The 14059-nt window shown below is 46.2% G+C and overlaps 1 protein-coding gene across 2 annotated transcripts; it reads left to right on the forward strand.

The window, feature by feature from the left end:
* The first annotated feature begins 542 nt into the window (after positions 1-542).
* On the forward strand, positions 543-10984 carry SDR42E1 (short chain dehydrogenase/reductase family 42E, member 1). 2 transcript variants are annotated; one of them, XM_004280105.3, is made up of 3 exons: positions 543-681; positions 8810-8902; positions 9473-10984. In XM_004280105.3, exons 2-3 carry the CDS (start codon positions 8835-8837, stop codon positions 10584-10586), a joined length of 1182 nt encoding a protein of 393 aa, XP_004280153.2. In that variant the 5' UTR covers positions 543-681; positions 8810-8834; the 3' UTR covers positions 10587-10984. The 2 variants fall into 2 exon arrangements, with proteins under 2 accessions (XP_004280153.2, XP_049559824.1); XM_049703867.1 differs by lacking the exon at positions 543-681 and adding an exon at positions 1227-4624.
* The last annotated feature ends 3075 nt before the right edge of the window (positions 10985-14059 follow it).

The raw sequence follows: 14059 nt of genomic DNA on the forward strand, positions 1-14059 counted from the left end.
CAACTTTCCATAGAACCAGACTCCTGACGAGGAGACAAAATATTGGCCTGTCCGGGAGACCTCTGAAGGTGGATGCCAACGTTCCTTTACATGGTTTTTAAGTCTTTGGTTCCTTCAGCAGCAAAGGTTAGTCTTAGCATCATTGCCTGCTCAGTGATCAGAAATGGAACTGTAAAAATAGGGAAAACATGGAAACTCAGAGATAGAGATTTTAAAAGATACATGCAGAGTGAATATTCAGGAGTCTGGAGAGCCTCATCCATCCACCCATCCATTCATCCATACAAGCAATAACTGATTGAGCTGAGCCCCTCCTATTTATCAGGCACTGCCTGTGCTCAGCGTTGGGGGTGCACAAAGACGGAGGTGCAAGTCTAAAGGCAGAAATTGGAGGTAGTTACAGCAGTAGATGTGCCCTGAAAGGGCTCCCGCGAAGCTGGAACACATGGGTTGGACACGTCGGGGAGACTCATGTAGTGAGCATGATGCATAGGTGACGGTGGACGAGCAACCTGCACATCATAGAGATGCCAAGACCTCCGCGCTTCCTAGAGAGGCCCGGAAGTGGAGCCAGGTGGCCGGTCTGACGGCTCCGGCGCCGAGCGCGGGCGGTGGCGATCGTGATAGGCCTGGCTTGCAAGTTCTCGAGCAGACCCGGCGTCGCTGTCGTTTTCTGCTACTGTGAGTGGGCCTGGGAAGGGGGGCCGCTCCTCCGCGGGGACCTGGGCTCGGCTGGCGGGGGCTCGCACGGGCGTCAGGGCCCGCGGAGGGCGACCCAGCCCGTACCTGCGCCGGGTGGCAGCCCAGGTGGGACGAGCCCACTGGCTTCTGGTACGGGGCGCGGTCGTGAGTGATGATGACCGAAGTCCTCCCCTTTTTACTTCTCTTGGATTCCAAGGAGTGGGGCTCAGCGTGGCTTTCTAGAATGTCGCAAAGGTCTCAAGCACAGGCTAGCTTCTTTTTCTCGTTTTCTTTTTCTTTCTTTTTTTTTTTTTTTTTTGCGGTACGCGGGCCTCTCACTGTTGTGGCCTCTCCCGTTGCGGAGCACAGGCTCCGGACGCGCAGGCTCAGCGGACATGGCTCACGGGCCCAGCCGCTCCGCGGCATGTGGGATCTTCCCGGACCGGGGCACGAACCCGTGTCCTCTGCATCGGCAGACGGACTCTCAACCACTGCGCCACCAAGGAAGCCCTCGTTTTCTTTCTTTCTTTCTTTTTTTTTTTTTTTAAAGATATCTGGGCCCCAAGCTCAGAGCTTTCAACAAGCATCTGTATCGAGCTAGACTTGATTCACATTTTTAATTTTCATCGCACTTTGGGGGTAAAGATTACCTTCTCTTGATGACAAATGATTCTGGTTTTCCATTTAAGTGGCCATGTAAGGTTACCATTTAAAATGAACGTATTTATTGTTAAAAGATAAGTAGTTTTAAATGAAACACAATAGGGAAGACATAGTACCAGAGATACCAGGTGTGACAAATTATGAACGTGGGAAGTGCACAACACTGCATTGTCCCAAGCCAGCTGGGGACTTCTACAGACCTGGCTTCAAGTCCTAGGTCCAGCTCAGCCACTGACACCTGCATAATTTGTGGACCACTTTGTTTGTTTGTTTGTTTTTAAAAGATTTTTTTCCAACTTTACTAGGATATAATTGACGTATAACATTGTGTAATTTTAAGGTGTACAGTGTGATGACTTGTTACGCCTATATATCGTGAAATAATAACCACAATAAGGTTAGTTAACATCTCCATCACCTCACAGAATTACAGTTTTTTTGTGTGTATGGTGAAAACTTTAAAGATGTACTCCTTTAGCAACTTTCAAGCATGTAATACAGTATCATTAAATATGGTCCCCATGCTGTATGTTAGATCCCCAGAACTTAATTCTTAGACCCTTTGACCAACATTTCCTCATTTCCCCCATCCCGAAGCCCCTGGCTGCTCTCTGTCTCTAGAGTTCAGCTTTTTTAAGGTTCTTTGTATAAATGATATCATGCAGTGTTTGTCTTTGACTTATTTCACTTAGCACAGTGCCCTCAAGGTCCATTTGTGTTGTCACTAATGGTAGGATTTCCTTCCCTTTTCAATGGCTGAATAATATTTCATTGTGTGTGTGTGTGTGTATATATATATATATATATATACACACACACACACACACACACACCCCACATTTCCTTTATCCATTCATCCATTAATGGGCACTTAGGTTGTTTCTGTGACTTAGCAATTGTGAATAATGCTGCAATGAATATGGGGGTGCAGGTACCTTTTCCAGATAGTGATTTCATTTACTTTGGATATATTTATGCGTAGGCAAGGTTCTTAACCTCTAAGCCTTTTCCTCATATCTGAAAAGCTGAGGATAATAACTACCTCAAAAGATTGTCCTGAGGCTTCAGTGGTAAACCTTAAAGCACCTAGCCCATAATAACTAATAAATATAGCCATAGTTGTTATTTTCATTTTAGCAAGGAGGAAACAGGATCAGAGAGGTTCAGTGACTTTGCCAGGGTCACACAGGGCATTGGTGGGAGAACCAAGTCTAGGACCCAGATTTTCTGATATCTAACCTTGGAAGCTTAACCCTGCCTCCAAACTCTACCTCATGGGAGGGGATGGGGCGCCTCCTGCCTCCCCGCTGGAAATTGGAAGGACTCCTATCAGGTTGCAGAATATGTTAGCTGTTAAAGCCCCTACAGGACTCTGGTCAGCACTGACTTGGCTGCTTCAGGTCAGGGACTCTGCACAGCCCCGAGAGCTTGTTGTGGTTGAGGCGTAAGCTGTGGAGTCAGACGCACCTGGGTTCCAGTAGGTACAGCTCCCTGCTCCCCCATCTACTAGCTGCAGTAAATGGGATTAAGCAATTAGTACTCGCCTCAGAGGGTTGTTAGGAGCGTCAAGGGAAATGATTTGTGGAGAAGGCCTAGCATGATGCCTGGCACACAGTCAGTGCTTAATAAATGCCAGATGACAGTACTTTGATATGTTGAAGTGGCAGGCATGCTGACCTAGAGGGGAGGAAGCACAAGTGTAGTTAGTACTTGCAGGTACAGTAGAAAAGGGCATTTGAAAAGTTTGCAGAGCATTCCCTGCATTTGGATTTACCAGGTGTGTGATCCACCAAATACTCCTCGTTCCTGCAGACGTTCCTGGGGAAGTGGCCTAGGCCTGTATGGAGTTTATGTGGTAGTTTGGGAAGCAGGTGGGCAATACCGATTATAAAATTATGTAATTACTTTTATCATAAGCATCATGAATAACTGCAAGGATATTTTGTGCAACAAATATCTAGGCAAAAGGAGTTTGAGTGGGTAGCTGGATGAGAAGATAAGGTGATGAGAATTAGCTTCCCTGCCCACCGTCAGTTGTATTCAAAACTGTGTGTGCAAATACCACTGTTTGTCATGAGTATATCAACTTTCCACTTAATGCTGTGCCCTTAGTTTTCTTCCCAAATGCGTTTGGCCTTTTAGGTTTTGCACCTCACATCCTTTTACCTGTATCAGGGTGACTCTCCTTATTGTTTCTAACTTCTTCATCTTTATGGCCTTGACTGCTTTGTATTGAACACCAATAACTTTCAGGTCACATATGGAATTTCAACAGCACCATTTCTAAGCCCTCTAGTCTCAATATACTTTCCTGGTCTCAATACAGTAAGAACACAGTTACCTTTTGCCTCTGGTCAGTACTTGGGCAGTAATTTAAAACACACCATCAAAGGGTTAAACTACCTGGAGATATTTTTATCTCCCTTAAAGTAAATACGGTAAATTTTTGTTTTTATGAAAGCCATCTTCAATTCTGCTCTCTGTTCCGTACTCTAGTGGCACCTAGGTTTGTATATTGCATTATAATACCAGAGAGTTACTGGCATCGTCCTGTTGAACCCTGGAGATGAAGGAACTGTGTGCATAAGTTAAGGTTCTTATTACTGATCCTTCGCAGTTAATTAGGTCTTTGTAAATCTAAAGTACTCCCAGTCATTTTTATGAGTTTCTTCTCATAATTTCCCTGTGAGATGTCAATTTTATTACCCTCGTTCTATCTTAGTATTATCAGGGGGTCAGGCAGATTTTAAATTTCATTTTTTCTTGTTTGTAATTAAGATTCCTTTTTTTGGATCGTGTACTTAACCTTAACCTGTATCTGCTAAAATGATGGCTCAGATCACATGTGACCCTCCTCCCCACCCAGAGGGAAGCAACTACTGAACAAAGCCACGTTTTGGAAGAGCCTTAAAGAAACTGAGATTATAAACACTGGTCTGAGTACCCAGCCCTAGAAGGAATCAGGTGGAAACTAATAAAACAGAAGCCATGAAATATGAAAAATCAGGCAGCTGATTGAGAGAAAACTGTGTACACTCTTTCTCCCCGCTGGCTTAGTGTTCGTGGGAATTTCTTTTGGTTGCCTGCAAAATGTGTTTGCAGCGATTTTTCTGTGCTCGTTGACGCAGGGAACCAGGAAAGGAGGAGGTGGCCTCTGGGTGATACCGTTTGTTAATGGCTGGTCATCTGCGAAGGTTGCAGGCTTCCTTCATTACTGTTTATCTTGTGAAATGATTACGTTTTCCTTACTCGTCACCACGCGTCTGACCCTGCCAGGTCAGTTACACCAGTTCTTGCCCCAGATCATTCTGGACGAGTTGGAAGGTAATGAGGAGTAGCATGAATAGGCCTGACAGGTACCCTGAAGCATTGATAATTTGAACTTGTACATTCCTGGCGTGATTAATGTGCACATGAGCCATGACTGACCTGTGGTCTTATGACTGGACTGGAATGTGCAGTTTTAAAAAACAAAGGACAATGAAAGATTAGGAAGAATTTCTGTTGGAAAATTTTTAACTGGACCTTTGAGGCCTTGTCCATTTTCTGATTTCCTTACAGAGGAATTCTTGTGGAGATGCTAAGAATATGTTAACCTTTTTTATCTGGCATCCTCTTAATGAAAACCCTGTTAACCAAACAGAGCACTTTTAAAACCCGTGTGGGCTGTTTCAGTTAATGACATCACCTTCCTCACACTTCACCCGGGCCCCGCCTGTTGCCGCCACCTCATCCTAATTTCAGTTGAGCACCCTGGCATTTCACCCTCATCGGCCCTTGCCTAGACTCTTTCCTCCTCCAGGGAAAGCTTAATCTTTCACAAGGACCAAAGTGAGCCCGATGTTCCGTAAACGTACAAAGACCCTCTGTTGTCTAGAGCAGCGGTCCTCAACCTTTTTGGCACCAGGGACCGGTTTCGTGGAAGACCATTCTTCCGCGGACTGGGGGCCGGGGGCGGGGGCGATGGTTCAGGCAGTAACGCGAGCGACAGGGAACTGCAGATGAAGCTTCGCCCTCCCACCCGCCGCTCACCTCCTGCAGTGCGGCCCGGTTCCTAACAGGCCATGGACCGGTACTGGTCGGCAGTCCAGGGGTTGGGAACCCCTGGTCTATAGAATAGAGTTCAGGCTCCCCCAAAGGGGATGCCAAGCTGTCTCCAAGCCGACTCCAGCCATCTTTCCGCCCTAAATCACCAGCCACACACTTCGGCTTCAGTTTGCACGCCCCGTATCGGCTGCCCAACACAAGCCCACCCTGTTGCTCTTCTGTTCATGTGTTTTGCCCCCTCAGCCTGTAGTAGCCCTCTGCCTAGCCTCAGCCTGCCTCCGTCCTCCCATTGTCCCCGGTCCGCTCTAGTGCTTACTCTTCAGTGAGGTCTTCTCGGACCTGCCCTTCAGAATCAACTTATCCCATCTCCCTTCGACCTCGGTGCCCCCACGGCACCTGGTTTATACCAACATTGCAGTAATCTTGGTTTCTCCTTTTTGCCATGTACTTTAGGTATTTGTAGACGCTTCTCTCCTCCAGCATAAGCTCCAGAATGCAGGAATTCTGTCTCATTTTGCTTTATGTCATTTTCACGCCAGAACTTTTATTTTTAAGAGATGTTAAATTAAAATGGCAACATTGATTGGCATACATAATAACGACTCTTAGACACTGCAGTGCCCTGCATAATTTGTGCCCATCATCATTTTACTAAATTGCATGTATTATTTCACAGTGTTCAAAATCATCCGTAAGCAACAAATGCTTGTGAGTATCTACTGTCTCTGAGGTTCTGGTGGGAACACGCCAGTGAGAAAGGCTGAAGGTTTCGGTTCTCATGGCACCTACGTTCTGTTGGAAGGAGATCGGGAGTCAAAAAGGAAACATAAATTTAGATAGTGAAATGTGCGATGGAGAAAACAGAGCAGCGTTTAGATAAGGGAGAGCTCTTCGAGAAGGGGTGATCAGAAACACCTCTTTGCGTTGAGTAAGTGGCCCTTGAGCAGACCTAAATATTGAGAAGGATGCAGCCAGGCGAAGATCTGGTGCAGAGGTGGTTCACCAGAGGTGAAGCAAGAAGTGTGTGTAGGGACTTCCCTGGTGGCTTAGTGGTTGAGAGTCCGCCTGCCGATGCAGGGGACATGGGTTCGTGCCCCGGTCCGGGAAGATCCCACATGCCGCGGAGCGGCTGGGCCCGTGAGCCATGGCTGCTGAGCCTGCGCGTCCGGAGCCTGTGCTCCACAACGGGAGAGGCCACAGCAGTGAGAGGCCCACGCACCACAAAAAAAAAAAAAAAAAGAAGAAGAAGTGTGTGTAGACCTCAGGGCACAGATGAGCTTGGCATCTTCAAAAAAGGGGAAAAGTTCAGGTGGCTGGAGGGTAGAGTACCAGTGGTGGAAGAGTGAGCTGAAGTCAGAGAAGGAGGTTGCCACCAGGTCGTGATGGTGACAGTAAGAAGTCTGGGTTGAAATGTCAGTGACTGACATCTTTTGTGTTTGGAAGCAGCATCTGTTAACAAAGTCACGTGATTACGTTAAATGATAGAATTGGCTACAGCAAGTTTTATGCCTACTCCAAATCCAAGTGGGAGTGTTCTGCACTCCGAAAATAATAGAAACATAAGGTCACTGTTGGGTATATTAAAGGGACGCCGGGATGTTCATTCTTTACGGATTTTCTTGTAAGCACAGTGGCAGCGGCAATTGCTTTGTCAAACCTTGGGACTCCATCAGCCATCCTCCACATCATTTTGCTCAGTTTTCCTAATATTTCTCAGTCTTCTGCATACCCTCAAGCCACTGAGACAGTCACTTGCTGAATCTTGTCTTCAGCTGTCACACCAACTGCTTTCTGCATGAATGATCTGATTGGCTTTCCCGGCACTCACATCTCCTTAGTAGAGTTTTCTAGAAGAACCCAACAAACTTTTTGTAACCCTGTGCTTTTGAGAGACCTAATCATGGTATGTGGGAATGTAAGAGAAAAATCAAATCCCCAGACTCTAGAGCCTGAAGAAAAGGAAATTCAAGAAGTGACATCCGTGGAGCACCTGCACTATGTCAGGCATTTTTCATACACTGTCCCATTCGGTCTCCATAAGCCTGTGAGCTTATCGTTAGCTCCGCTTTTTAGATGCAGCAACAGGCACAGAGGGACGAGCTTGTCCAAGTGATAGGGCTCTTGGTTGCTTGCAGTCTCCCTGTCTAACCGCACCGCTGAGTGTCTCCAGTGACTTGAGTGAGTGAGTGTGTGTGTGTGTGTGTGTGTGTGTGTGTATGTGTGTATTCCCAACACATTTGAGGACCCGCATGCCTCCTGTTCCATTTCTTCTTAAGTGGAAAGAGTTGAGTGGCCCACTTTTTGCTTGTTCTGTCTTGTTTTTGAGAGAAAGGGCTCTTGGAGCCTTGAGAAAATAATAAAAATATAAAAATAATTATTATTTTAGCATAGAAGCGGAGGGAGGGAGAAGCAAGATCCCCATAGGTATTGAGCACATGCTGTACTTAGAAGATTTCCTGGGTGGGGAAACATGGTTTGCTACCCAAAGGATGTTTTTGTCCCCCCCCACCTTTTTTTTTTTTTTTACATATAGGGTTAATAAAACACCAGTATTTTTTAAAAAAAATAAATAAATAAATTTATTTATTTATTTTTGGCTGCATTGGGTCTTCGTTGCTGCACGCAGGCTTTCTCTAGTTGCGGCAAGCGGGGGCTACTCTTGCGGTGCGCGGGCTTCTCATTGCGGTGGCTTCTCTTGTTGCAGAGCACGGGCTCTAGGCGCACGGGCTTCAGTAGTTGTGGCTCGCAGGCTCAGTAGTTGTGGCTCATGGGCTCAGTTGTTGTGGCACACGGGCTCAGTAGTTGTGGCGCACGGGCTTAGTTGCTCCGTGGCATGTGCAATCTTCCCGGGCCAGGGCTTGAACCCGTGTCCCCTGCATTGGCAGGAGGATTCTTAACCATGGCACCACAAGGGAAGTCCCAAAACACCAGTATTAAACTGTGCTGTAGTGTGCTGTTTAAAAACAAAGATGTCGGAAATTGCTTTAAAGTTCTGTCCTGGAGTTTCTTCTGGTGTGTGGGGAAGATGCCTCTCTCTACCAAATGTGAACGACTTCTTTTCCAAAAGGCTCTAATTTTCTGAGGATTCAGAATAAATGCCTTACATTTGGAGAGTGCTTTGTGGTTTTCAAAGCACTCCCATGTACATTATCTTATTTAACCTTCACATTGACCTTGCCAGGCAGTCAGGGCAGATATTACTGTTCCCATGATTCATAGGTAGAAATGTGAAGCCCAAGAAGAGAAAGGAGGGGTGTGGGGAAGAGTTGGTTAATGTCACAAAGCCATGACGGGAACCCAGGTCTTAGCTTTTCTTTCTACTCGAGCGTATTGCCTTTTTGTTTTTGTTAACTCCAAATGAGGGACAATCACATTTGCGTCTGGATCAGTAACAGTGATGCGTACTACTTTCTTATAGGTCCAGTTATCCTTGACTGCCATATATGGATTCCCAAAACTCTCTGATGGAAACAGTCCTCGTTACGGGAGGAGGTGGCTATTTTGGCTTCCGGTCAGTGCATCTGCAAAATATGTCCATGGAATTATTTTATTGGTAGTTGCTGGGAAAAGTATAGCTTTCAGCTCACACTAATGCAGTGTAGACTTTTACTTGTTTATATAGTGTTAAACCAGGAATGAACCGTGTTGCCCACGGCTCAGATACTGAAATGGAGAACTACAGGTACATGCTGCTTTAAGAAAAATTCTTTATAAAGCCATTGAATGCGGGAGGGGAGATATGCACACCACTGAAAACAATTTAACATAATCGCTGTTTTTTCACAATTACCTTATCATTCATAAATATTCTGAAGAATAGATGGTGGGTCCTAGAATGGGGGGTGGGGGAATGTAACATGTAGACATCACCGTCTTTGAAGATAAAGCCTCTCTCATTTTAATTTAGGTGAATGTGAAGATTCTCATTTTTGAATATTTGCATAAGTAAGACTTGTACCAGTGAACATGTAAAGTGAGGAGCTCAGGATAAGCCAAGAAGACTGGGAAAATTATTTTACACACTTCTCCTAGGCACAGCTTAAAAGTGATTTGATCTGACTTTTACTCTTGCTTGTTTCAGCCTAGGCTGTGCTCTGAACCAGAGGGGAGTCCGTGTGATTCTGTTTGACATCAGCAGCCCTGCTCAAACCATTCCAGAAGGAATCAAGTTTATCCACGGAGACATCCGCCACCTCTCTGACATAGAGAAAGCCTTCCAGGATGTGGATGTCGCTTGTGTGTTCCATATTGCCTCTTACGGTATGTCAGGGCGCGAGCAACTGAATCGAAACCTGATTGAAGAAGTGAACGTGGGGGGCACAGACAACATCCTCCAGGCTTGCAGGAGGCGAGGGGTGCCAAGGTTAGTTTATACGAGCACCTTCAATGTCATCTTCGGAGGTCAAGTTATCAGAAATGGAGATGAATCTCTGCCTTACCTACCTCTTCACCTCCATCCTGATCACTACTCTCGGACCAAATCTGTTGCAGAGAAGAAGGTGCTGGAGGCCAATGGTACAGCCCTGGAAAGGAGTGATGGGGTCTTGAGAACCTGTGCTCTGAGGCCGGCTGGCATCTATGGGCCTGGAGAACAGAGGCACCTCCCCAGGATAGTAAGCTACATTGAGAAGGGCCTGTTCAAGTTTGTGTACGGAGACCCCAAGAGTCTGGTTGAATTTGTCCATGTGGATAACTTGGTGCAGGCTCACATTCTGGCTTCAGTGGCCCTGAAAGCTGACAAGGGCCACATTGCCTCTGGGCAGCCCTACTTCATCTCAGATGGCAGACCTGTGAACAACTTTGAGTTCTTCCGGCCTTTGGTTGAGGGCCTGGGCTACAAGTTCCCATCCATCCGCCTGCCCTTGACTCTCATCTACTACTTTGCTTTCCTAACCGAGACGGCCCACTTCATTCTGGGTCGACTGTACAACTTCCAGCCCTTCCTCACCCGCACTGAAGTTTACAAAACCGGCGTCACGCATTACTTTAGCCTAGAGAAAGCCAAGAAGGAGCTAGGTTATGAGGCTCAGCCATTTGACCTCCAGGAAGTAGTAGAATGGTTTAAAGCCCATGGTCATGGCAGAAGTCCTGGAAGTCGTGACTCTGAGTGTCTTGTTTGGGATGGGCTGTTGGTCGTACTCTTGGTTATAGCGGTTCTCGCATGGCTGCCGCCTTCTGTGATTCTGTCAGTGTGAAGGAGGAGCTAGAAATAAGGAGCTGATCACACTTGCTGAGATGGTTTTCAAGAAACACAGGTTTTGGACTTGGTGGCACAGTGGTAAAGAATCCGCCTTCCAATGCAGGGGACATGGGTTCAAGCCCTGGTCCAGGAATATCCCACGTGCCGCGGAGCAACTAAGCCCGTGCGCCACAACTACTGAGCCTTCGCTCTAGAGCCCTCGAGCCACAACTGCTGAGCCCGCATGCCACAACTACTGAAGCCCGTGCGCCTAGAGCCCATGCTCCGCATCAAGAGAAGCCACCACAGTGAGAAGCCCACACACTGCAACAAAGAGCAGCCCCCGCTCGCCGCAACTAGAGAAAGCCTGTGCACAGCAATGAAGACCCAACGCAGCAAAAATAAATAAATAAATTTATAGGAAAAAAAACCCACACAGGTTTGAAAAATAGATAGACAGACAGATAGACAGACAGATAGACCTGGTGTCAGATTTTGGATCTCCAAATCGCTGCTTAAGAATAGATTCTTGGATTAAGTCTTCATTTCCTACCTCCTTGCACAAATCATGAAGGGAGAAATAGAAGGGAAAGAGGGAAGAGATATGGGGATATATGTATATGTATAACTGATTCACTTTGTTATAAAGCAGAAACTAACACACCATTGTAAAGCAATTATACTCCAATAAAGATGTTTAAAAAAAAAAGATAAGTTTGAGATTTGGTTCCTTGGGTCCTTCTTTCGATCAGTACAGTACAAGTCACTCTGGAGCCATAGAGCTAAACTTGCTTAGATGGGAAATGTCTTGCTTGAATTTCTCAGAAGCCAAAAATATACTTACTTCCATTCCGTACACTCGGTATCTGCTTCACGCGGGCTAAAACACACACTGATACGGGAACGGCAGGATGCTAACAGGCTTGAAAATGTGTGAAAAACACCAACTGGGCTACAGCCCAAGCCTCTGAGGAGATGGTGGCCGTCACAGAGGAGGTATTTGCTGTTCACGGCGTGCGTTTTGGGAATTAGCTTTTGCCCTTTGTGATATAAGGGTGTTATGCCTGTGTGACCACATGGTAATGTTGATGTTGACACAAATCACAAATAGACCTTTCTCTTGCCTCGCAGGATTCTTTTGAGGGTTAAATTAGACAAGGCATATAAAGTGCCACTCAACACGCTTAAGCCATTTTTTTTGTTTTTTGGTGTACACGGGCCTCTCACTGCCGTGGCCTCTCCCGTTGCGGAGCACAGGCTCCGGACGCGCAGGCTCAGCGGCCACGGCTCACGGGCCCAGCCACTCTGCGGCATGTGGGATCCTCCCGGACCGGGGCACGAACCCGCGTCCCCCGCATCGGCAGGAGGGCGCTCAACCACTGCACCACCAGGGAAGCCCTAAGCCATTATTTTTATCAATATTGTTATTATGCATTCCTTATGAGGGTTTTCTTCCTCAGGGTATTCTGTTTAGAGGGTGCTGATGTGACTGACCTTTCTGGAATGCCTTTGTGGTGTGTCCTCAGAGTCTGTAACGAGCGTGTTTAAATATATTCAGTGTTTGTAAAGTTGTGGTCTCTGAGGAGAGATCGAAGTCTAGGAAACAGCTAAAAAGCTGATGATTCATGAGGATGTTCAAGCTAATGATGCCATTTGCAATTAAAAAATAAAGCATAACTCTCAAGCGATAGACTGGTTTTCTTACTGGGAAGAATTTCGGTTCTCTGAAGGCCACTTCCAGTGAGGAATGTTCTGAACGATGGCAGCATCGTCTGGCCACCCCGGTGACTGCTGTGGCACACGTTCAGGTTGCACTGTTGCATGGGAACGAAAGTGGAAAGAAGACCCAGAGTCTTTACCCAATCCATGTTTCCAGCTATAGAAAGGACAGTATTCACACATCTTAAGAAGGACAGATGGCTGTGGAAAGTCATGTTAGAGTTGTCCTGAGAGTATTTGTAGGAGGAGGATGCTGGAGAAATAGGCCCTGGCACCTGCCACCTGGCTGTTTTGGGAAAAGCGCTCATCTTGATACCAGAAGACCTGTAACCATGAATATCTTGTGTGGCCCTAACCAAGTAGCTGAAGCCTCTGTAGGGCCTCATTTGCCTCCTTTGGGAAATAGGAATGACTGTATTTGCCCTTTCTACACAGGGTTGGTTGTGTGCGTAAAATAAGACGCAGCGAAAGTACTTCTAATATATAAATTGCAATGTGAATATGAGGTGGTGGTAGTGATTGTTTTTAGTAAAGTAACTGTGAGTCTTTTATATCATGAGATGCTTTTGCTTTTTAGTCTGAAGTGAAGTTGTCTGAGTACCTACAGCATATGTAACACTCCAGGTGCTAAAGGGCAGGTTTCTCTGCCCTTTACAGACTTACAGTCCAGTAATGGCATGGTGTGTCCGTACGCAAAGGTGACTGAGAAACCAGGTAAGTACAGGAAAACATTGATCCGTTGTTACTGAGAGGTCTCACAGACTTTCAAAACATGTTTTTAATGAAGTCCTTCAAAAGAATGATAGACATTTCTCAGTTTTCTTAAACTAGGTATACTGAGCACGGGGAGGGGGGTGTGTTTCTTGTTTTGTTCTTGTTTTACACAATCAAGGTGTCTAAATGAAATTCAGGATTGATGAGTGGGCCTTATTGTTATCCAGGTATGAGACATTTGGCCTTTCTGCAACATTTGACACAGTTGTCCGCCCTCTCCTTGAAACACAGTTCCTTTACTTTTCATGCACTTGAACTCTTTTGGTCTTTCTCCTTGTGTTAATTATTTATTGCTCCATAACAAGTCACCTCAAGACATATCTTAAAATAACAAACATTACCTTGTAGTTTCTGTGGGTCAGGTATTTGCGTGTGGCCTACCTGGGTAAGCTTTTCCTTATGGTCTCATGAGGGTCATCTCATGATGTCAGCTGGTGCTTGACTGAAGCTAGAGGATCCACTTCCAGGATCATCCCCGTGACTGTGGGCAGGAGACCTCAGTTCCTCACCACGTGAGCATCTCTGTTGGACTGCTTGAATGTCCTCACGACACAGCAGCTGTCTTCCCCCAGAGCAGGTGACTCAAGAATGCAAGGTGGAAGCTGCAGTGTCTTTCATGACTTACCCTCAGAAGTCACACACTGCACTCCACAATATACACAGTTCCCACAGGTCAATCCTCTTCAGTGTGGGAGGGAGCTACCCGAAGGTATGAGTACCAGAAGGAAGGGGAGTGTTGGGGGCCATCTTGGAGGCTGGCCTGCACCCTCTGACTCATCCTTCCTTTTCCAGGAAAGGTAGCTCATATACAGCTACACAGTTTTCTCAGCCTGCTTCCACCCAGTAGAATTTGGGGTGTCCAAAGCCTCTTTGCCTTTTGTACCGTATCCCTGTCAGTCCTAATTATTCTGAACACTATGTGTCTCCTCTGAGTCTTCACTGCAGTTCACTCCATTAGGCAAAAGCCACACCCACAAATTTCTTTGAGATACATTC

This window comes from Orcinus orca, chromosome 20 (assembly GCF_937001465.1).
Source record: "Orcinus orca chromosome 20, mOrcOrc1.1, whole genome shotgun sequence".
Classification (NCBI taxonomy): domain Eukaryota; kingdom Metazoa; phylum Chordata; class Mammalia; order Artiodactyla; family Delphinidae; genus Orcinus; species Orcinus orca.

Coding starts and splice junctions, on each gene's coding strand:
- SDR42E1 (XM_004280105.3), top strand. CDS start 8,835: ATGGATTCCCAAAACTCTCTGATGGAAACAGTCCTCGTTACGGGAGGA. Junction 8,903..9,472: donor GGTGGCTATTTTGGCTTCCG/GTCAGTGCATCT, acceptor TGCTTGTTTCAG/CCTAGGCTGTGCTCTGAACC.